This window comes from Dendrobates tinctorius, unplaced genomic scaffold (assembly GCF_039654945.1).
Source record: "Dendrobates tinctorius isolate UK_male_01 unplaced genomic scaffold, ASM3965494v1 ptg000063l, whole genome shotgun sequence".
In the NCBI taxonomy this organism is placed as follows: Eukaryota; Metazoa; Chordata; class Amphibia; order Anura; family Dendrobatidae; genus Dendrobates; species Dendrobates tinctorius.
In genome coordinates, this window is record NW_027361731.1 from 11,094,888 (window position 1) to 11,119,596 (window position 24,709).

The window sequence follows — 24,709 nt, forward strand, 5'->3', positions numbered from 1 at the left end:
CCGATAGTAGTACCTCTCCTGGATACAAAATGTACTCCTTTTTCTAGCAGCTTTTTCAAGCGGTCATCAGCATGTAACACAGGAAGGGATTTTTTTAATCACATCAATTACTTGGTAAATATTATCGCTATATGTGGTTGTAAAGGGTAAATTAGGCAGATTTTTTCCTGCAGTTTTTTTCTGCTGTAAATATTCTGCCCTACTTCTACCATCAGCCTTAATCTTTGCCTTTTCTAGCACATTAGTTGAATAGCCACGGTTTTTAAATCTGCGGTCAATAACAGCGCACGCCTTCAAAAACCCCTCTCTGTGAGTACAGCATCCTTTATCTCGGATATATTCTCCTGTGGGAACATTATTCCCAACATGCCTGGGATGGCAGCTATTAGCAGGCAATACAGAGTTCCCAGCGGTGGGTTTGCGAAATAAAGAGCAATCAGTTTTGCCCGTTATGATTGACCCTTTTAGATTAATGTCCAGATATGGAATTGACTTTTTTTTCCATGTTGGAAGGTGAAAGAAATATTAAATGGGTTATTATTAATGTATTGGCCAAAATCATAAACTGACTCATCAGAACCGGCCCCTATTATTAAGCCATCATCTACATATCTCACACAACAATGCAGAGAAGATTGGAATGGATTCAGTTCTGTATAGATAGAGTTGTCCTCCCACCAATCCATGAAGATGACAGCAATAGAGGGGGAGAATTTCGCTCCCATACAGCAGCCCTGCTGTTGGAGAAAGAACCTGTCGGAAAATTTGAAATAATTATTTTTCAACAGAAACCAAGTAGCATCCGATATGAAATCTTACCGGCGGACAGGGCCGGATTATAGGCAGGGCAGGCGGGGCTTCAGCCCCGGGGCCCCCACCACAAGAGCTTCTAAGGGGGCCCCCACCACATTCCTGCTGCCTGCTGCAATGGCACTCCATCTTCTCCCCACCTAAAAGTGAGTGACCGTGGGGGCGGCATTATGTGCTCTGCTACCAGCAGCATCTACAAGTAGCATGCAAAGGCTTATGATGAGATCACAGCAGGTAAGGTGTCAGGGCCCCCGATCATGTGACCCCTGTCTCCTCCCCTCCTGTGACCTCATCACAGGTCCTGTGCCCACAGCACAGAGCACTGAGAGCAGCCATGTATGTGGAGTGTGGCTCTGCGGGTGGAGGTCGGTGCTGGAGGCTCCATTATTCTCTATGTGGAGTGCGGCTCTGCGGGTGGAGGTCGGTGCTGGAGGCTCCATTATTCTCTATGTGGAGTGCGGCTCTGCGGGTGGAGGTCGGTGCTGGAGGCTCCATTATTCTCTATGTGGAGTGCGGCTCTGCGGGTGGAGGTTGGTGCTGGAGGCTCCATTATTCTCTATGTGGAGTGCGGCTCTGCGGGTGGAGGTCGGTGCTGGAGGCTCCATTATTCTCTATGTGGAGTGCGGCTCTGCGGGTGGAGGTCGGTGCTGGAGGCTCCATTATTCTCTATGTGGAGTGCGGCTCTGCGGGTGGAGGTCGGTGCTGGAGGGTCCATTATTCTCTATGTAGAGTGCGGCTCTGCGGGTGGAGGTTGGTGCTGGAGGCCCCATTATTCTCTATGTGTAGTGCGGCTCTGCGGGTGGAGGTCGGTGCTGGAGGCTCCATTATTCTCTATGTGGAGTGCGGCTCTGCGGGTGGAGGTCGGTGCTGGAGGTTCCATTATTCTCTATGTGGAGTGCGGCTCTGCGGGTGGAGGTTGGTGCTGGAGGCCCCATTATTCTCTATGTTGAGTGCGGCTCTGCGGGTGGAGGTCGGTGCTGGAGGCTCCATTATTCTCTATGTGGAGTGCAGCTCTGCGGGTGGAGGTTGGTGCCGGAGGCTCCATTATTCTCTATGTGCAGTGCGGCTCTGCGGGTGGAGGTCGGTGCTGGAGGCTCCATTATTCTCTATGTGGAGTGCGGGTGGAGGTCGGTGCTGGAGGCTCCATTATTCTCTATGTGGAGTGCGGCTCTGTGGGTGGAGGTCGGTGCTGGAGGCTCCATTATTCTCTATGTAGAGTGCGGCTCTGCGGGTGGAGGTTGGTGCTGGAGGCCCCATTCTCTATGTGGAGTGCGGCTCTGCGGGTGGAGGTCGGTGCTGGAGGCTCCATTATTCTCTATGTGGAGTGCAGCTCTGCGGGTGGAGGTTGGTGCTGGTGGCTCCATTATTCTCTATGTGGAGTGCGGCTCTGCGGGTGGAGGTCGGTGCTGGAGGCTCCATTATTCTCTATGTGGAGTGCGGGTGGAGGTCGGTGCTGGAGGCTCCATTCTCTATGTGGAGTGCGGCTCTGCGGGTGGAGGTCGGTGCTGGAGGCTCCATTATTCTCTATGTGGAGTGCGGGTGGAGGTCGGTGCTGGAGGCTCCATTATTCTCTATGTGGAGTGCGGCTCTGCGGGTGGAGGTCGGTGCTGGAGGCTCCATTATTCTATATGTGGAGTGTGGCTCTGCGGGTGGAGGTCGGTGCTGGAGGCTCCATTATTCTCTATGTGGAGTGCGGGTGGAGGTCGGTGCTGGAGGCTCCATTATTCTCTATGTGGAGTGCGGCTCTGTGGGTGGAGGTCGGTGCTGGAGGCTCCATTATTCTCTATGTGGAGTGTGGCTCTGCAGGTGGAGGTCGGTGCTGGAGGCTCCATTATTCTCTATGTGGAGTGCGGCTCTGTGGGTGGAGGTCGGTGCTGGAGGGTCCATTATTCTCTATGTAGAGTGCGGCTCTGCGGGTGGAGGTTGGTGCTGGAGGCCCCATTATTCTCTATGTGTAGTGCGGCTCTGCGGGTGGAGGTCGGTGCTGGAGGCTCCATTATTCTCTATGTGGAGTGCGGCTCTGCGGGTGGAGGTCGGTGCTGGAGGTTCCATTATTCTCTATGTGGAGTGCGGCTCTGCGGGTGGAGGTTGGTGCTGGAGGCCCCATTATTCTCTATGTTGAGTGCGGCTCTGCGGGTGGAGGTCGGTGCTGGAGGCTCCATTATTCTCTATGTGGAGTGCAGCTCTGCGGGTGGAGGTTGGTGCCGGAGGCTCCATTATTCTCTATGTGCAGTGCGGCTCTGCGGGTGGAGGTCGGTGCTGGAGGCTCCATTATTCTCTATGTGGAGTGCGGGTGGAGGTCGGTGCTGGAGGCTCCATTATTCTCTATGTGGAGTGCGGCTCTGTGGGTGGAGGTCGGTGCTGGAGGCTCCATTATTCTCTATGTAGAGTGCGGCTCTGCGGGTGGAGGTTGGTGCTGGAGGCCCCATTATTCTCTATGTGGAGTGCGGCTCTGCGGGTGGAGGTCGGTGCTGGAGGCTCCATTATTCTCTATGTGGAGTGCAGCTCTGCGGGTGGAGGTTGGTGCTGGTGGCTCCATTATTCTCTATGTGGAGTGCGGCTCTGCGGGTGGAGGTCGGTGCTGGAGGCTCCATTATTCTCTATGTGGAGTGCGGGTGGAGGTCGGTGCTGGAGGCTCCATTCTCTATGTGGAGTGCGGCTCTGCGGGTGGAGGTCGGTGCTGGAGGCTCCATTATTCTCTATGTGGAGTGCGGGTGGAGGTCGGTGCTGGAGGCTCCATTATTCTCTATGTGGAGTGCGGCTCTGCGGGTGGAGGTCGGTGCTGGAGGCTCCATTATTCTATATGTGGAGTGTGGCTCTGCGGGTGGAGGTCGGTGCTGGAGGCTCCATTATTCTCTATGTGGAGTGCGGGTGGAGGTCGGTGTTGGAGGCTCCATTATTCTCTATGTGGAGTGCGGCTCTGCGGGTGGAGGTCGGTGCCGGAGGCTCCATTATTCTCTATGTGGAGTGTGGCTCTGCGGGTGGAGGTCGGTGCTGGAGGCTCCATTATTCTCTATGTGGAGTGCAGCTCTGCGGGTGGAAGTTGGTGCTGGTGGCTCCATTATTCTCTATGTGGAGTGCGGCTCTGCGGGTGGAGGTCGGTGCTGGAGGCTATGTGGAGTGCGGGTGGAGGTCGGTGCTGGAGGCTCCATTATTCTCTATGTGGAGTGCGGCTCTGCAGGTGGAGGTCGTGCTGGAGGCTCCATTATTCTCTATGTAGAGTGCGGCTCTGCGGGTGGAGGTCGGTGCTGGAGGCCCCATTATTCTCTATGTGGAGTGCGGCTCTGCGGGTGGAGGTCGGTGCCGGAGGCTCCATTATTCTCTATGTGGAGTGTGGCTCTGCGGGTGGAGGTCGGTGCTGGAGGCTCCATTATTCTTTATGTGGAGTGCAGCTCTGCGGGTGGAGGTTGGTGCTGGTGGCTCCATTATTCTCTATGTGGAGTGCGGCTCTGCGGGTGGAGGTCGGTGCTGGAGGCTCTATTATTCTCTATGTGGAGTGCGGCTCTGCGGGTGGAGGTCGGTGCTGGAGGCTCCATTATTCTCTATGTGTAGTGCGGCTCTGCGGGTGGAGGTCGGTGCTGGAGGCTCCATTATTCTCTATGTGGAGTGCGGCTCTGCGGGTGGAGGTCGGTGCTGGAGGCCCCATTATTCTCTATGTGGAGTGCGGCTCTGCGGGTGGAGGTCGGTGCTGGAGGCTCCATTATTCTCTATGTGGAGTGCGGGTGGAGGTCGGTGCTGGAGGCTCCATTATTCTTTATGTGGAGGGCGGCTCTGCGGGTGGAGGTCGGTGCTGGAGGCTCCATTATTCTCTATGTGGAGTGTGGCTCTGCGGGTGGAGGTCGGTGCTGGAGGCTCCATTATTCTCTATGTGGAGTGCGGCTCTGCGGGTGGAGGTCGGTGTTGGAGGCTCCATTATTCTCTATGTGGAGTGCGGCTCTGCGGGTGGAGGTCGGTGCTGGAGGCTCCATTATTCTCTATGTAGAGTGCGGCTCTGCGGGTGGAGGTTGGTGCTGGAGGCCCCATTCTCTATGTGGAGTGCGGCTCTGCGGGTGGAGGTCGGTGCCGGAGGCTCCATTATTCTCTATGTGGAGTGTGGCTCTGCGGGTGGAGGTCGGTGCTGGAGGCTCCATTATTCTCTATGTGGAGTGCAGCTCTGCGGGTGGAGGTTGGTGCTGGTGGCTCCATTATTCTCTATGTGGAGTGCGGGTGGAGGTCGGTGCTGGAGGCTCCATTATTCTCTATGTGGAGTGCGGGTGGAGGTCGGTGCTGGAGGCTCCATTATTCTCTATGTGGAGTGCGGCTCTGCGGGTGGAGGTCGGTGCTGGAGGCTCCATTATTCTCTATGTGGAGTGTGGCTCTGCGGGTGGAGGTCGGTGCTGGAGGCTCCATTATTCTCTATGTGGAGTGCGGGTGGAGGTCGGTGTTGGAGGCTCCATTATTCTCTATGTGGAGAGCGGCTCTGCGGGTGGAGGTCGGTGCTGGAGGCTCCATTATTCTCTATGTGGAGTGCGGCTCTGCGGGTGGAGGTCGGTGCTGGAGGCTCCATTATTCTCTATGTGGAGGTCGGTACTGGAGGCCCCATTATTCTCTATGTGGAGTACGGCACTGCGGGTGGAGGTCGGTGCTGGAGGCCCCATTATTCTCTATGTGGAGCTCGGCTCTGCGGGTGGAGGTCGGTGCTGGAGGCCCCATTCTCTATTTGGAGCTCGGCTCTGCGGGTGGAGGTCGGTGCTGGAGGCTCCATTATTCTCTATGTGGAGCTCGGCTCTGCGGCTGGAGGTCGGTGCTGGAGGCCCCATTATTCTCTATGTGGAGTGCGGCTCTGCGGGTGGAGGTCGGTGCTGGAGGCTCCATTATTCTCTATGTGGAGCTCGGCTCTGAGGGTGGAGGTCGGTGCTGGAGGCTCCATTATTCTCTATGTGGAGTGCAGCTCTGCGGGTGGAGGTTGGTGCTGGTGGCTCCATTATTCTCTATGTGAGGTGCGGCTCTGCGGGTGGAGGTCGGTGCTTGAGGCTCCATTATTCTCTATGTGGAGTGTGGCTCTGCGGGTGGAGGTCGGTGCTGGAGGCTCCATTATTCTCTATGTGGAGTGCGGCTCTGCGGGTGGAGGTCGGTGCTGGAGGCTCCATTATTCTCTATGTGGAGTGTGGCTCTGTGGGTGGAGGTCAGTGCTGGAGGCTCCATTATTCTCGATGTGGAGGTCGGTGCTGGAGGCTCCATTATTCTCTATGTGGAGTGCGGCTCTGTGGGTGGAGGTCTGTGCTGGAGGCTCCATTATTCTCGATGTGGAGGTCGGTGCTGAAGGCTCCTTTATTCTCTATGTGGAGTGCGGCTCTGCGGGTGGAGGTCGGTGCTGGAGGCTCCATTATTCTCTATGTGGAGTGCGGCTCTATGGGTTGAAGTAGGTGCTGGAGGCTCCATTATTCTCTATGTGGAGTGCGGCTCTGCGGGTGGAGGTAGGTGCTGGAGGCCCCATTATTCTCTATGTGGAGTTCGGCTCTGCGGGTGGAGGTCGGTGCTGGAGGCTCCATTATTCTCTATGTGGAGCTCGGCTCTGCGGGTGGAGGTCGGTACTGGAGGCCCCATTATTCTCTATGTGGAGCTTGGCTCTGCGGGTGGAGGTCGGTGCTGGAGGCTCCATTATTCTCTATGTGGAGTGCGGCACTGCGGGTGGAGGTCGGTGCTGGAGGCTCCATTATTCTCTATGTGGAGTGTGGCTCTGCGGGTGGAGGTCGGTGCTGGAGGCTCCATTATTCTCTATGTGGAGTGCGGCTCTGCTGGTGGAGGTTGGTGCTGGATGCTCCATTATTCTCTATGTGGAGTGTGGCTCTGCGGGTGGAGGTCGGTGCCGGAGGCTCCATTATTCTCTATGTGGAGTGCGGCTCTGCGGTTGGAGGTAGGTGCCGGAGGCTCCATTATTCTCGATGTGGAGTGTGGCTCTGTGGGTGGAGGTCGGTGCTGAAGGCTCCATTATTCTCGATGTGGAGTGCGGCTCTGCGGGTGGAGGTCGGTGCTGGAGGCTCCATTATTCTCTATGTGGATTGCGGCTCTGCGGGTGGAGGTAGGTGCCGGAGGCTCCATTATTCTCTATGAGGAGTGCGGCTCTGCGGGTGGAGGTCGGTGCTGGAGGCTCCATTATTCTCTATGTGGAGTGCGGCTCTGCGGGTGGAGGTCGGTGCTGGAGGCTCCATTATTCTCTATGTGGAGTGTGGCTCTGTGGGTGGAGGTCAGTGCTGGAGGCTCCATTATTCTCGATGTGGAGGTCGGTGCTGGAGGCTCCATTATTCTCTATGTGGAGTGCGGCTCTGTGGGTGGAGGTCGGTGCTGGAGGCTCCATTATTCTCGATGTGGAGTGTGGCTCTGTGGGTGGAGGTCGGTGCTGAAGGCTCCATTATTCTCTATGTGGAGTGCGGCTCTGCGGGTGGAGGTCGGTGCTGGAGGCTCCATTATTCTCTATGTGGAGTGCGGCTCTGCGGGTGGAGGTCGGTGCTGGAGGCCCCATTATTCTCTATGTGGAGTGCGGCTCTGCGGGTGGAGGTCGGTGCTGGAGGCTCCATTATTCTCTATGTGGAGTGCGGCTCTGCGGGTGGAGGTCGGTGCTGGAGGCTCCATTATTCTCTATGTGGAGTGCAGCTCTGCGGGTGGAGGTTGGTGCTGGTGGCTCCATTATTCTCTATGTGAGGTGCGGCTCTGTGGGTGGAGGTCGGTGCTGAAGGCTCCATTATTCTCGATGTGGAGTGCGGCTCTGCGGGTGGAGGTAGGTGCCGGAGGCTCCATTATTCTCTATGAGGAGTGCGGCTCTGCGGGTGGAGGTCGGTGCTGGAGGCTCCATTATTCTCTATGTGGAGTGCGGCTCTGCGGGTGGAGGTCGGTGCTGGAGGCTCCATTCTCTATGTGGAGTGCGGCTCTGTGGGTGGAGGTCAGTGCTGGAGGCTCCATTATTCTCGATGTGGAGTGTGGCTCTGTGGGTGGAGGTCGGTGCTGAAGGCTCCATTATTCTCTATGTGGAGTGCGGCTCTGCGGGTGGAGGTCGGTGCTGGAGGCTCCATTATTATTCTGTGTGGAGTGCGGCTCTGCGGGTGGAGGTCGGTGCTGGAGGCCCCATTATTCTCTATGTGGAGTGCGGCTCTGCGGGTGGAGGTCGGTGCTGGAGGCTCCATTATTCTCTATGTGGAGTGCGGCTCTGCGGGTGGAGATCGGTGCTGGAGGCTCCATTATTATCTATGTGGAGTGTGGCTCTGCGGGTGGAGGTCCGTGCTGGAGGCTCCATTATTCTCTATGTGGAGTGTGGCTCTGCATGTGGAGGTCAGTGCTGGAGGCTCCATTATTCTCTATGTGGAGCTCGGCTCTGCGGGTGGAGGTCGGTGCTGGAGGCTCCATTATTCTCTATGTGGAGTGCGCCTCTGCGGGTGGAGGTCGGTGCTGGAGGCTCCATTATTCTCTATGTGGAGCTCGGCTCTGCGGGTGGAGGTCGGTGCTGGAGGCTCCATTATTCTCTATGTGGAGTGCAGCTCTGCGGGTGGAGGTTGGTGCTGGTAGCTCCATTATTCTCTATGTGAGGTGCGGCTCTGCGAGTGGAGGTCGGTGCTGGAGGCTCCATTATTCTCTATGTGGAGTGTGGCTCTGCGGGTGGAGGTCGGTGCTGGAGGCTCCATTATTCTCTATGTGGAGTGCGGCTCTGCGGGTGGAGGTCGGTGCTGGAGGCTCCATTATTCTCTATGCGGAGTGCGGCTCTGTGGGTGGAGGTCGGTGCTGGAGGCTCCATTATTCTCGATGTGGAGTGCGGCTCTGCGGGTGGAGGTCGGTGCTGGAGGCTCCATTATTCTCTATGTGGAGTGCGGCTCTATGGGTGGAGGTAGGTGCTGGAGGCTCCATTATTCTCTATGTGGAGTGCGGCTCTGCGGGTGGAGGTAGGTGCTGGAGGCCCCATTATTCTCTATGTGGAGCTCGGCTCTGCGGGTGGAGGTCGGTGCTGGAGGCTCCATTATTCTCTATGTGGAGCTCGGCTCTGCGGGTGGAGGTCGGTGCTGGAGGCTCCATTATTCTCTATGTGGAGCTCGGCTCTGCGGGTGGAGGTCGGTACTGGAGGCCCCATTATTCTCTATTTGGAGCTTGGCTCTGCGGGTGGAGGTCGGTGCTGGAGGCTCCATTATTCTCTATGTGGAGTGCGGCACTGCGGGTGGAGGTCGGTGCTGGAGGCTCCATTATTCTCTATGTGGAGCTCGGCTCTGCGGGTGGAGGTCGGTGCTGGAGGCCCCATTATTCTCTATGTGGAGTGCGGCTCTGCGGGTGGAGGTCGGTGCTGGAGGCCCCATTATTCTCTATGTGGAGCTCCGCTCTGCGGGTGGAGGTCGGTGCTGGAGGCCCCATTATTCTCTATGTGGAGCTCGGCTCTGCGGGTGGAGGTCGGTGCTGGAGGCTCCATTATTCTCTATGTGGAGCTCGGCTCTGCGGCTGGAGGTCGGTGCTGGAGGCCCCATTATTCTCTGTGGAGTGCGGCTCTGCGGGTGGAGGTCGGTGCTGGAGGCTCCATTATTCTCTATGTGGAGCTCGGCTCTGCGGGTGGAGGTCGGTGCTGGAGGCTCCATTATTCTCTATGTGGAGTGCGGCTCTGCGGGTGGAGGTAGGTGCTGGAGATTCCCCATTACTGGGCAGAGGGGGCAGTAACCTTTTCTGAGCTGAGACTATCTTGGTGCTTTTTTGTTGTCACTTTCTAAGAATCATAGCATTTTGTTCCTTGTATATGTGACCCAAGTATGGAAAACAGGAAGTAACAAAACACATATTGCAATGTCCCTTTCCTGTCCCCACATACAGTATAATTTTCCCCACTACCGTCACCCCCACACAGTATAATATTCACACAGTATAATATTCCCACAGTACTGCCATCCCCCCCATACACAGTATAATGTTCCCCCAGCAGCATCGGACTGGCCCACCGGGGAACCGGTGGATTCTCCGGTGGGCCCTGGCATCTGGTGGGCCCTGGCACCTGCAGGCATACAGGGCCAGCAGTTGCCTAGGGCCCCGCTGCTCCAGGGGCCCCCAGCCAGTGGTGTGTGCACACCATGCAGCTGCTATGGGGGCCCCTGCCAGCGGAGTAGCAGCGGGTGTCAGGAGGCAGGAGCCCCTGTCCCCGCTGCTAAAGAGAAATGAATATTCACTGCGGAGCATTTCAGGTCTCCACCCCCAGAGGCCCCGCCCCCAGCCCAGTAAGCCGCTCTGCATCAGGGCCGGCGCCGCCCTCAGTCCTCTCTGCTCCTGGCTCACAGCCAGTGCGCGATGACGTCACTACATCGCGCACCCGCTGTGTGTCTGGCAGAGGGGGCAGCTCCTGACACTGAAGCCGGGATCAGCGTGGGAGCGAGGAGGAGAGGTGAGTATTGTGGTTTGTGTTTTTTTTTTATATCTCTCGCTCTCTCTATCTGTCTCTATCTATATCTATATCTTTATATCTATCTTTCTATCTCTACATCTATCTCTATATCTATCTATCTATCTATCTCTATCTATATATATCTCTATATCTATCTATTATGTCTATCTATCTATCTCTATATCTATCTATCTCTATATCTATATCTCTCGCTATCTATCGCTCTATCTCTATATCTATATCTATCTTTATATCTATATCTATAAATCTATCTCTATCTATCTCTTTATCTATCTCTATTTCTCTCAATGTCTATCTCTATATCTCTATAGCTATCTATCTATATATCTCTATCTATCTCTATATCTATCTCTCTGTATATCTATCTATCGCTCTATCTCTTTATCTGTCTTTCTATCTCTATATCTCTATATCTATATATCTATCTATCTTTATCTATTTATCTCTATATCTTTTCTCTGTATCTATCTCTCTCTATATCTATATCTATCTATCTCTATATCTATTATCTCTATATCTATTTCTCTCTATATCTCTCTCTATATCTATCTATTTATCTCTATCTCTCTGTATATCTATCTATCTCTATATCTATCTATTTATCTCTATCTATTATCTATATCTATCTCTATCTATCGCTCTATCTCTATATCTATCTTTCTATCTCTATATCTATCTTTCTATCTATATCTATTTATATCTATCTATTATGTCTATCTTGCTATCTCTATTATCTATATCTACCTATCTCTATATCTTTCTATCTTACTCTATCTCTATATCTATCTGTTATCTCTATATTTATTATCTCTCTTTATCTATCTATCTCTATCTATTATCTATATCTATCTCTCTATCTATTTATCGATCTCTGTATCTATCTCTCTCTATATCTATCTCTCTATCTACCGCTCTCTCTATCTCTATCTATCTCTATATCTATTATCTCTATATCTATCTACCTATCTATCTCTCTCTATATATATATATATATATATGTTTCTCTCTATATCTATCTCTATATCTCTCTTTCTATAGCTATCTATATATATATATTATCTCTATATCTATCTATATTATCTCTATATCTATCTATCTATCTATCTCTATATCTATCTATCTATCTCTATATCTGTTCTCTATATCCATATCTATCTTTCTATCTAACACTATATCTCTATATCTATCTCTATATCTCATTATCTATCAATCTCTATCTCTATCTCTCGCTCTTTATCTATCTATCTATTGATCTATCCATCTATCTCTATATCTATCTCTATATCTATCTATTATATCTATCTTTTATCTCTATTATCTATATCTATCTATCCATCTATCTATCTAGCTATCTCTATCTATCTATCTTTCTAACTCTATATCTATCTATCTCTATACATATCTCTATATCTAGCTATTATCTCTATATCTATCTCTATATCTATCTTTCTTTATCTATTTGTCTCTATATCTATCTCTATATCTATCTATCTATCTCTATATCTATTATCTCTATATCTATCTCTATATATATCTCTATATCTATTTTTATTTATATCCATCTATCTATATATATTTATCTCTATATCTATCTATATATGTCTATATTATTATTATTATTATTATTTCTGTATATCTCTATCTATTATCTATCTCTATCTATATATCTATCTATCCCTATATCTTTCTATCTATCCCTATATCTTTCTATCTATAGCCATCTATCTCTATATCTATCTATCTATCCATTATCTATTTTCTATCTCTATATCTATCTACCTATCGATCTATCTATATATCTATCTCTATCTATCTCTATGAATCTTTCTATCTATATCTATCCATTATCTACTTTCTATCTCTATATCTATCTTTCTTTATCTATTTGTCTCTATATATATCTCTATATCTATCTATCTATCTCTATATCTATTATCTCTATATCTATCTCTATATATATCTCTATATCTATTTTTATTTATATCCATCTATCTATATATATTTATCTCTATATCTATCTATATATGTCTATATTATTATTATTATTATTATTATTATTTCTGTATATCTCTATCTATTATCTATCTCTATCTATATATCTATCTATCCCTATATCTTTCTATCTATCCCTATATCTTTCTATCTATAGCCATCTATCTCTATATCTATCTATCTATCTATCCATTATCTACTTTCTATCTCTATATCTATCTATTTCTACATCTATCTTTCTATCTATATCTATATATCTATATAGCATTATTCCCTATGAGGGGGGCATTATTATACCCTATGAGGGGGGCATTATTATACCCTATGAGGGGGCAGTATTCTACCCTATGAGGAGGGCAGCATTATACCCTATGAGGAGGGCAGCATTATACCCTATGAGGGGGGCAGTATTATACCCTATGAGGGGGGCAGTATTATACCCTATGAGGGGGGCAGTATTATACCCTATGAGGGGGGCAGTATTATACCCTATGAGGGGGCAGTATTATACCCTATGAGGAGGCAGCATTATACCCTATGAGGGGGTGCATTATACCCTATGAGGGGGGCAGTATTATACCCTATGAGGGGGGCAGTATTATACCCTATGAGGGGGGCAGTATTATACCCTATGAGGGGGCAGCATTATTCCCTATGAGGGGGCAGCATTATTCCCTATGAGGGGGTGCATTATTCCCTATGAGGGGGTGCATTATTCCCTATGAGGGGGTGCATTATACCCTATGAGGGGGGCAGTATTATACCCTATGAGGGGGGCAGTATTATACCCTATGAGGGGGGCAGTATTATACCCTATGAGGGGGGCAGTATTATACCCTATGAGGGGGGCAGTATTATACCCTATGAGGGGGGGCAGCATTATACCCTATGAGGGGGTGCATTATACCCTATGAGGGGGGCAGTATTATATTCTATGAGATGGCTGCCTTATATTCTATGAGATGGCTGCATTATACTATGTGAGGGGGCTGCTTTATATTCTATGAGGGGGCTACCCCAACTCCTGCTACATAATTAAGACATGTACAACCTTATACCCGGATATTAGCGTGTTTTACCGCATAATTGGTGGTCTGGTATTTAACTCTATGCAGCTACATAGTGGGCCCCAAGAATGATTTTCTCTGGTGGGCCCAAGGTGTTCCAGTCCGACGCTGTCCCCCAGTACCCAGTATCAGCCCTTGGTTTATGCAGGACTCTGCTGTCTGTGCTGGTTCTCATCGTCCTGGATGAGGTGAAGTTTGTGTGGGGTCAGGGAGGTTTTACAGGGTGGATATAGCAGAGACGTGTGTGTACAAGGTGTACGGAGCGGAGCTGTGTGTGTGTGTGTGTGTGTGTGTGTGTATGAGGTGTACGGAGCAGAGCCGCGAGTGTGTGAGGTGTACTGAGCGGAGCCGCACGTGTACGGAGCTGAGCCCCACGTGTGTGTATGGAGCGGAGCTGCGTGTGTGCAAGGTGTGTGGAGCGGAACCGCATGTGTACGAGGTTTGCGGAGTGGAGCCATGTGTGTACTGAGTTGAGCAGTGTGTGTGTGTGCAAGGTGTACAGAACGGAGCCGTGTGTATGAGGCATAAAAAGCGGAACCGTGTGTGTATGATGTATGCGGTGCCATTACGTGTACAAGGTGTATGGTGGGGAGCATTCATACCTCCCAGCGAGACAGTCCCGATTTTGAGAGAGAGACTGCCCCACTTGGGAGCTTACTTTTCCCGCGGACACAGGAGTACACGGCGGAGCCCCGAGGAGCACTTTAAAATTCGCATGTGACGTTCCACCGGAAGTGACGTGCTAAAAGCTGACCGGAAATTAGGTAATTTCGGGAGGAGATTGTGACGGAACCATGGAGGCACTTTAGGGAATGCTTCAGATCCATCACCATGTCCTCCTCCAACAGCGCGGACAGCAGGATCGCCTTGAACTTGGGGATGTCAGCCATGTGAGCGGATCGTTATATTTCCTGTATCGGGAGGCTCAGGTGGGCACTACAGTGGGAGCCGGGCTGCTATAGTATCTTCATAGAATCTTTCTATCTCTGTTTCTTTATCTCTCTAATCTTTCTTTTTTTTTTTTTTTCTCTCTCTCTCTCTCTCTCTCTGTTCTTTCTTCTTTCTTTCCATTCTTTCTTTCTCTCTCTGTTCTTTCTTTCTCTGTTTTCTTTTTTCTCTGTTCTTTCTTTCTGTCACGCCTCCTCTCCTGTCACGCCTCCTGTCCTGTGGATCTCCTCTGCCTGCTCGCCGCGTTCACGAGCATCGAGCGCCCGCCGCCTGCTGTGTACCTGCCAATCAACTCTGCAGCGCAACGGTGATTAACCCCCTTGCCTCCAGGCTCCAGCTAGCTATATATTGATCGGGGGAGCTGTATGCGCGAGAGGGGAGCTGTACATTTGGGCCTGTATACCTGGAGGAGGGAACTGTATAAAGACGAAACATTGGAGAACTGTATAACCTTGGGGGGGGGGGGGGGGGGGACAGCTGCCTGTATACCCTTGTAGGGGGCAAGAGCTGTATTCCTTGTTGGGGGGGAGTTGTATTCCCATGGGGGGGAAAGCTGCCTGTATACCCTTGTAGGGGGCAAGAGCTGTATACCCTTGCGTGGGGGGGGGGGGGAGCTGTACTCCGGAGATAATACAATAGAGAGCATATTGTTATACAGTAGTTAGCAACAATTGCTGCCGGTGAAAACTTTCCCTTTCTGCATTTTTATTATTCCTTGGCTGTCTTAACATTGGGTTCAATAAAAAAAATGTGAGTAACTCTTTCTGTCTATAATTGGACTGCTTTGAGTTATCCTGGACTGTATCTCTATTGTAGTACTGTAAATCTGAATGTGGCAGAACAAGAGGATAAGATTAGATTGTACATCTGAGTGCTACAGTTCGCGCTCTACTGTTATGGCTAAAATGTTAATGATATGGGGGCCCCCACCAGATTTTCTGCCCAGGGGCCCCCACCAACCTTAATCCGGCCCTGCAGGCGGAACACATATATGAGGCTACAAATGTCAGGACAGGAAGTTTATCAGGAGCTTCTTATCATTTTTCATCTGTCCATAAAGGTTGTTTAGACTTTTTCATGTTCCTGCATTAGAGGAAGTTCTTACCAGTGATCGAGGCGGTGACAGAGACAAAGCATTGCATTTCAAAGAAGCGCAATTTATTTTTGAGTGTAATTGCAGAGTCCCTCCTGGATTGAATAAGAGAACGGATATTATGTATTATTACTGAATTCATGTGTTTTTTTTTCTCTTTGTGCCATTAGTATAATTGTCTTATTTGCATGATTAATTGCTCACTTAATTTCCTTTTCCTTCCTCCTTTTCTATTTTACTCTGCTTTTTGCACTGATCACAGACATGGCTATGACTAAGAACATTTTTGCTCGGAAGCGTAATCCCCTGGATTTACAATTTTAACAGTATGTTTTTAAAGGCATTGCAATAAAGATGAAGTTTTAACGTCTATTCAACAATCTGATTTGGATGTTGCTGGAACGTTTGTTTGATTACCACAGCCGCTTTTTCCGAGCACCATCCTGAAGTCCACACCCAAAGCCACAGAAATTCATCTAATGGTGAGCTGAATACTTTTTTTTTTTTCTTCTATTCTGATATGCAGTGGTATTTGTCCCTTTTGGATGTGATATTATTGGTCATTTGTAAAATTGAAAAATAAAGAAAAAAATTATACCTAAATTTTATTGGATATTTTAACCAGTGTTTAATATGTTAGAATAGAGTAGGGCCTGGCCAAAAGAGGCTACCTTGTCGTGGTGGCAGATTTAAAAAATCTTGTGGCCAAAACAATAGCTGCTGGCTATGTGTGTGATCTGGTGATGGGAACTGTTAATGTGTGATTGGTGAGAAGTGGAGTTTTTCCAAGAGAGCGCGGTGGAGCTGTGGACAGTTTGAGGGGTGGAGGGCGGGACTGGGGTGGAGCCTGGGCAGAGTCTCAAGCAGGCCCCGAAAATTTTGCCAGTATAGGACCCCAAAATTCCTAATGGCAGCCCTGTTTGTGGACACAATGTATTGGGAGCACTGTTCGTGGTCACCTGGCACCTCAGACGATGTCCACCATGAACATGCTTGGCACTACTTCCTCTGCTTTCCATATCCCAAGAACTGCCTTGCTCATCGCTCTTTTAACACCCTTACATGGAATCTGGACTTACACAGGGCCCCTTAGGCTTGAACCTTGGTGTTACCTTCTAATATATGGTGATAGATGGCAAGAAGAATACTCATGTAGCTGAGTCAGAATCAGAAGGACAGAAAAAAGAATCAGAAGACACAAGAGTAGTCAGTAAACGGGCCACGGTCACAACAGGAAACAAATACACAAGCCGCGAGTGGAGCACAAGGACTGAACCAGAGAAGAACAATGCTGTATCTGGCAGATTCCGGCAATATGCTTTGAGCTTTAGTAGGGTGTGGTCCTTTCCAATTGCCTGAAGTAGGGAGCAGATTACTCCAGCTGGACCCCAGGAACAGATCCCAGATGAGATTGGACACACCATATGCAGGAGCCCTAATATAATTAATTACAGAAAACCAGAACAGTCAAAATACTTAGGAGGAGTGAATATTTTTTCTCCACAGCCACTTTCCAGAAATTAACATGCAGTGGATGTTGCAGAGTGAAAATTACACATTTGCCATTTTATTACTCAACACATAGTGCCCAGATTGTACTCCAAGAGACACACACCATAAATTAAGTGGGTTCTTCTCACTATAGTATTGCTAAATACAGGGATCCTAAATGTTGTTTGAGCACACTGCAAGACTCAGAAGTGAGAGCGGATTTTGCAGGATTGGTTTATAGAAACCTTGTTGCTTTTCAACAGCCTTTGAGCCACAAATAGTGTGAGAACCTCTGTTTTTCTATTGACAGATGATGGACCTGAGTGGGGAATTTTTTGTGAGATGAGAATTGGTATTATTTTCGCCTAATTAACATTGGTTTCTTTTTATTCAATATTTTGGAGGCAGAATGAAGAAACAGTTGAACAACACACACTACTGGTTAATCCTATAAGGTTTTCTATTAGACTGTGAACTGTCATTGTGTTGGTAAATTAATTTTTTTTTACTTAGCTTGCCATTTTTATGGATAGTTTAAGTAGAAATGTTCAAAAATATAAAATTCATGGATATTTTATTAAAAAGAAAATAATTGTTTTTATCTTAGCCGATGACTGTACCAGGACATCAGAGGGACAGCTGATATCTTCAATTTTTAAATCTGATGCTCTTGAGATCCTGCAAGATACAACTGAAGTGAATGCTGTTACTCCAGATATACCATCATCCATTCACAGCAAAGATCTGTCATCTGACCCTATGAAACAGGTCCCATCTTCTGACTCATTACCGAGTACTAAGGAAAATCAAAGTCACAAAAGAGACATTAAAAAACAAATTGCTCCTAAAGCAAAGAATTCATTTTCATGTTCAGAATGTGGGAAATGTTTTAACCAGAAATCGGTTCTTGTTAGACATCAGAGTGGTCACATAAGGGAGAAGCCTTTTTCATGTTCAGAATGTGGGAAATGTTTTAAATGGAAAATAAGTCTTGATCTCCATCAGAGAACTCATACAGGGGAGAAGCCTTTTTTCTGTTCAGAATGTGGGAAATGTTTTAACCTGAAATCGGTTCTTGTCAGACATCAGAGCAGTCACACAGGGGAGAAGCCTTTTTCCTGTTCAGAATGTGGGAAATGTTTTAAGCTGAAATGTGATCTTGATAGACATCAGAGAGGTCACACAGGGGAGAAGCCTTTTTCATGCTCAGAATGTGGGAAATGTTTTAAGCTGAAATGTAATCTTGATAGACATCAGAGAGGTCACACAGGGGAGAAGCGTTTTTCCTGTTCAGAATGTGGGAAATGTTTTAACCGGAAAGAGCTTCTTGATAACCACTGGAGAACTCATACAGGGGAGAAGCCTTTTTCCTGTTCAGAATGTGGGAAATGTTTTAACCAGAAAGGTCATCTTGATAACCACTGGAGAACTCACACAGGGAAGAAGCCTTTTTCCTGTTCAGAATGTGGGAAATGTTTTAACCAGAAATCGCTTCTTAATAGCCACTGGAGAACTCATACAGGGGAGAAGCCTTTTTCCTGTTCAGAATGTGGGAAATGTTTTAACCAGAAATCGCTTCTTAATAGCCACTGGAGAACTCACACAGGGGAGAAGCCTTTTTCATGCTCAGAATGTGGGAAATGTTTTAACCTTAAAGGTAATCTTGATAGACATCAGAGAGGTCACACAGGGGAGAAACGTTTTTCCTGTTCAGAATGTGGGAAATGTTTTAACCAGAAATCGCTTCTTAATAGCCACTGGAGAACTCACACAGGGGAGAAGCCTTTTTCCTGTTCAGAATGTGGGAAATGTTTTAACCTGAAATCGGTTCTTGTCAGACATGAGAGTGGTCACACAGGGGAGAAGCCTTTTTCATGTTCAGAATGTGGGAAATGTTTTAAATGGAAAATAAGTCTTGATCTCCATCAGAGAACTCATACAGGGGAGAAGCCTTTTTTCTGTTCAGAATGTGGGAAATGTTTTAACCTGAAATCGGTTCTTGTCAGACATCAGAGCAGTCACACAGGGGAGAAGCCTTTTTCCTGTTCAGAATGTGGGAAATGTTTTAAGCTGAAATGTGATCTTGATAGACATCAGAGAGGTCACACAGGGGAGAAGCCTTTTTCATGCTCAGAATGTGGGAAATGTTTTAAGCTGAAATGTAATCTTGATAGACATCAGAGAGGTCACACAGGGGAGAAGCGTTTTTCCTGTTCAGAATGTGGGAAATGTTTTAACCGGAAAGAGCTTCTTGATAACCACTGGAGAACTCATACAGGGGAGAAGCCTTTTTCCTGTTCAGAATGTGGGAAATGTTTTAACCAGAAAGGTCATCTTGATAACCACTGGAGAACTCACACAGGGAAGAAGCCTTTTTCCTGTTCAGAATGTGGGAAATGTTTTAACCAGAAATCGCTTCTTAATAGCCACTGGAGAACTCATACAGGGGAGAAGCCTTTTTCCTGTTCAGAATGTGGGAAATGTTTTAACCAGAAATCGCTTCTTAATAGCCACTGGAGAACTCACACAGGGGAGAAACCTTTTTCATGCTCAGAATGTGGGAAATGTTTTAACCTTAAAGGTAATCTTGATAGACATCAGAGAGGTCACACAGGGGAGAAAAGTTTTTCCTGTTCAGAATGTGGGAAATGTTTTAACCAGAAATCGCTTCTTAATAGCCACTGGAGAACTCATACAGGGGAGAAGCCTTTTTCCTGTTCAGAATGTGGGAAATGTTTTAACCTGAAATCGGTTCTTGTCAGACATGAGAGTGGTCACACAGGGGAGAAGCCTTTTTCATGCTCAGAATGTGGGAAATGTTTTAACCTGAAATGTAAACTTGATAGACATCAGAGAGGTCACACAGGGGAGAAGCCTTTTTCCTGTTCAGAATGTGGGAATTGTTTTAACCGGAAAGAGCTTCTTGATAGCCACTGGAGAACTCATACAGGGGAGAAGCCTTTTTCCTGTTCAGAATGTGGGAAATGTTTTAACCAAAAAGGTCATCTTGATACCCACTGGAGAACTCACACAGGGGAGAAGCCTTTTTCCTGTTCAGAGTGTGGGAAATGTTTTAACCGGAAAAGTAATCTTGATAGCCACTGGAGAACTCACACAGGGGAAAAGCCTTTTTCCTGTTCAAAATGTGGGAAATGTTTTAACCGGAAAGTTTTTCTTGTTAGACATCAGAGCAGTCACACAGAGGAGAAGCCTTTTTCATTTTCTTAATGTGGGAAATATTTTACTTGGAAATCAACTGTTAATAAACATCAGAGATGTCACATAGGGGAGAAGCCTTTTTATGTTAAGATTGTTGGAATTGTTTTAACTAAAATTGGATCGTCTAAAAGGGGTTGTCTCTTGTCAATCCTCATGTTTGCTGACAAAAGGATAAAGCTTTAACTTCCAAATGTAAAACTATACCAATAATTCACCCCCTGAAGGTTAGTCAGAAGGTGACTAATAGAAAAAACATATACCCCACGTTTCAGTATATCGGGTGAGGTGATGTATATACACTCACTCTCCAAGCCTCTCATTTCTACGGGTTTCATCATCCTCACCAAAGGCAACTCATTAAGAGACTATTTAATACTGACCTATATGCAAGTGAGACTAGACAAAAAAAACATGTATCATGTTATCCAAAACAGTCAGAAAACTAGTCTTATATAGCAGATGTCAGACTTCATACTATATACTTTGTAAGTTTATAAGCCACTCCAGTGGCGGTCAGTCAGGAATACAAAGTATGTGAAAATACAGTATAATTATTGTGCTTTTTCTCCTATAGGGATTGCCCTAGTTTGGTATTGTAAGAGCAGTCAATTAGTAGTACGGACAAATTGTTCTAGACTAAACTCAGTTTTCAGACGGCCCAATATATACCACTCAGGGAAAACTTACCTGCTCCAAAGATCATTAGCAGCTTGTAACTAATGGCCATGCTGCAGTCTGTCAGGGAGTTAGTGCAATATCATTATAAAGACTAGGGATATGTGAAATCATAATGTCTGGGAGACAGGGCTGGTTTTAGGCAAAGTTGGGCCCTAGGTAGGGATGAGCGAGCACAGTCGTGGGTGTTCGGTACTCGGCGAGTAATGAAGAACTCGCGGTACTCGGTACATAGCGAGTATTAGACTACTTGCTTCGCACTATTCAAATGTCCCACCCAGCATTTACCAATCACAGTAACGCCGCACCCTTCTTGCTTGTGGGCGGCATTACTATGATTGGCTGGCCGTCGAGCGTCATACATGACTCATAGCCTGGCTCTATCTAGGCCCTGCTGCCGCCATTTTCTGCACATTGCATGCAGAATGCAGCTAGTAAACCCACAAAAAGCCACATGAGTTCACAACAATGCCCATCATTCAAAAATTACTCTTTTTATAAACCACACAAAAACAAGTTCAAAAACACAAAAACCATGCAGTGTTTGGTTGTAATTTGATTGTGGCTATGCTGCTCAGTCTTCCACCTTATATATACTCACTGGTTTTGCACTTGTATGTGGTTTTATAATAAAAAAAATATTTATACATTTTCTTGCACAAAAAATTTGTTTTTGTGTGGTTTATAAAAAGAATAATTTTTGACTGATGGGCATTGTTGTGAACTCATGTGGCTTTTTGCAGGTTTGCTTGTATTAAGGAGTTGCCTGATTACATATTCTCTGAATTTAATGTGATGATCAATTAAAGGTATGAAACCTGGTGCTAGAACACAGCTAGTGTAGGGAGTGTGAGCAGCTGCTAGGGAGAGTTGTGTTTGTGCAAATCCAGAAATCCTCTGTAAAACCCAAAAGCTTTTCAGGGCTGAAAGTATAAGGTCAGAGACTGATTAGTGATAGTTATCCCAGCTATTTTTGGGGTCGCATTTACCCCTGCAGGGCAGTTTTTTTGTTTGTTTTTTTGTGCTGTTTCGGTGCTGTGTTCATAGTGAATAGGACGCACAATACTGCACAACTGACACGCAGCCAGCACCGCTGTCTTGTGTGCTTACTGGGATGCGTAATCTCGCCTTAAACCTCAGGGCAATTTTTTAGTGGCAGCACCGCTGTCTTGTGTGGTGATTGGGGTGTGTAATCTCGCCTTGAACCTCAGGGCAATATTTTTGTGCTGTTGTGGTGCTGTTTGAAAAACACAAAGCAGTACTAGGCAGAATACTGTACTATACTATACTGAAAATTAGATCTTAAAAGCTATTTCTGCTAACACGTTATGATTCAGTAATTCTTGGTGTATTGTTTGCTACGCTTGCCAATAACTTGACCTGTAATGGATATTTGCACAACCAGCTTGCAGCTGCTAAGAACAAATAGCGAAAGTTCTAGGCATTATCTTGTGACCAACAGCCATTGTACCAGTACCGATAAGCCATGAGGCAATAACTTTTCAAGCACCTTGTTTTTTTCTCTTTAAAAACCGACTGTATCTTCCTGTAATAAAGGAGATGAACCCATTTTAGGCACTAACACATCTGGTGTATTTCTTTCTTGCATGTACATGCTCTCACATATAATTTGGCCACAGACAATTAAGAAGGGTCTCACCCTTGTGGGACAACCATAACAGACCGAAGAAGGTTGATGCATCTAGGTTCCTGACAAAATTTCCCTGTCTGGAACGTAAACGAGTCTGGAAGCCAGAAGAACAAGAGCAGATACTGTCTTGGATGGCTGATAAGGCCTTAACGCAATTTTCTAGCAGCACCCTATCGTCCATGACAAAACAGACTCCTGTCCATACAGCAAACGCTGGGACATCCTATTCTCAACCTGTTCCTAGTTTATCACCCCGTCAAGAGTCGCAGGAAATATTTGACCCCAACCTTGGCCACTCCGAAGATCTGTTTGGGCCATTTCCTTTTGTTGCCTCTGGCCTCTCACCCCGCGCCATTGAAGAGGAACTTGAGGTATCGTCTGTTGATGATGGCCAAATATTTGAAACCCCATAGCCAGAAGAAAGCCACTTTCATCCACATGATATACTGGGTGAAGAGATGGAGGATGATGGTGATAACACACAGTTGCCATCTGGGCAGTCGCCAATATCAACACGTAAGGAGGATGACATGGACTACAAGGTAGTTGATGATGAGACCACCGATCTGACCTGAACCGTTGGCACGCATAGCCAGCACAGCAGCATAGAGGAAGAAGGTGGATACATAGCACCAACAAAGGCACCAAGGGCTACTGGTTTGAGCAGAGTGCGAAGTGTGTCAACTGTTGCCAAGGGCAATCCCTCTGCACCCCAAGTCAAGGCAAGAGTGCGTTCAGCCTCTGTCAGGAAATTTTTTTCCGTAGTCCTTCTGAACCAAATGTCATCTGTAGCATCTGCCATAGGAAGCTGAGCAGAGGCAAAGGCAACCAAAGCACCACCAGTATGTTGAAACACATGGCAGCCAAGCACCCTAGTCGGTGGGCTGAACAACAGGGTACCTAATCGGTGTCTGCGGGTCAAACCACTGCCATGTCACCTGTGATCCGTCCTTCCCAATCTGCTGGCCAGGAAGCAGGTGATCATCATACCTCTTGCTCACAAGGTGTGGTTGCACAGACACAGGACACAACAAGCTCATCCACTTGTTTGTGCCAGGAAAGCGTCCAATTGTCTGTGCCCCAGATGTATGAAAGGAGGTGTAAATACCAAGCCATGCACCCACAAGCACAAATACTGAACGCGCACATTGCCAAGTTGCTAGCCATGGAGATGTTGCCGTTTAGGCTGGTGGGGACACAGTCTTTCCATGATCTGTTGGCTGTGGCTGCGCCCCGATAGTCAGTTCCCAGCCGGCACAATTTTTCCCGGTGTGCAGTCCCTGCGTTACACCAGCACGTCTTAAACAATCTAAAGCATGCTCTCACCAATGCCGTAACTGGGAAGGTCCACCTTACAACAGACATGTGGACAAGTACTTGTGGCCAGGGACAGATACATCTGTCACGGCACACTTGCTCAACCTGGTGGAGGGTGGGACAAAGTCTCAAACTGGACCATCACATATCCTACCCACGCCACGAATAGCCGGCCCAACCTCAATCAGGGTTTCTGCCTCATATACGTCCTGTCTCCCCTCTTCCTCCTCCACCTCGTCATCCTATGCTGAATTACCCTCCACATCACTCCCAAGTTGGGAGCTATGCAGCAGCGCATCGGTAAAGCGGCAACATGCTCTGCTAAAGCTGATCTGCTTAGGTGAAACGCCACACACTGCAGCAGAGCTGTGGCAAGGACTAAAACAACAGACCGATCAGTGGCTCTCCCCACTGCAACTCCAACCTGGTCTGGTTGTCTGCGACAATGGGCGTAACTAGAGTTGAGCATTCCGATACCGCAAGTATCGGGTATCGGCCGATATTAGCTGTATTGGAATTCCGATACTTAGTTCCGATACTTTTTTATATCGAATACCGGAATCGGAAGTTCCCATAATGCTATGAGCCCGCTCGATTTGATTCAGCCAATGGGAATCCTCAGAAGTGTGGGCACATCCTGTTAGGCATGTAGGCATGTTAACTATTGGCATGGCTGTGATTGGCTGCTGAAATGATGTCATGATGCACTATAAAAGCCGCCGCCATTTCTGTTCACTCTGCTGTGAATTCAGTTAGGGACAGGCTGCTGTTGAAGACTGTGAGGGACAGTTAGAAAAAGCGATTCTCAAAAAACTATTGTGCTTTACCCAGGCTACATAAACCACCACTGTAGCTTTCTTTTGCCTAGCAGCAGTGTTCACAGCTGTCTGCAAGGGCTGTGTGAGTGCAGCTCACGCTGTGTAGTGGGTCCTTCAGCCACGTCTGGTTGTAGGCCATCCAGCGTGCGTCACTGCTGCCTCATACATATTTTTCTTTTATAGCTGCTTATTTTTCATAAATTCTATCTAGTGTGCTTCCATCCGTAT

The 24,709-nt window shown here is 47.7% G+C and overlaps 1 protein-coding gene across 3 annotated transcripts in view; it reads left to right on the top strand.

Annotated features, from left to right (window-relative positions):
• The window catches only part of LOC141094191 (uncharacterized), a 77,845-nt gene extending 55,566 nt beyond the window's left edge, over positions 1–22,279 (top strand). For 2 of the 3 annotated variants that reach the window (XM_073579952.1, XM_073579953.1), the window contains one exon: positions 17,409–22,279. In XM_073579952.1, coding sequence (XP_073436053.1) covers positions 17,409–20,029 — 2,621 coding nt within the window. In that variant the 3' untranslated portion in view covers positions 20,030–22,279. Of the gene's footprint in view, positions 1–6,577; positions 10,190–15,572; positions 15,793–17,408 lie in introns of those variants that run through there. The other variant, XR_012233026.1, reaches the window with a different exon arrangement.
• The last annotated feature ends 2,430 nt before the right edge of the window (positions 22,280–24,709 follow it).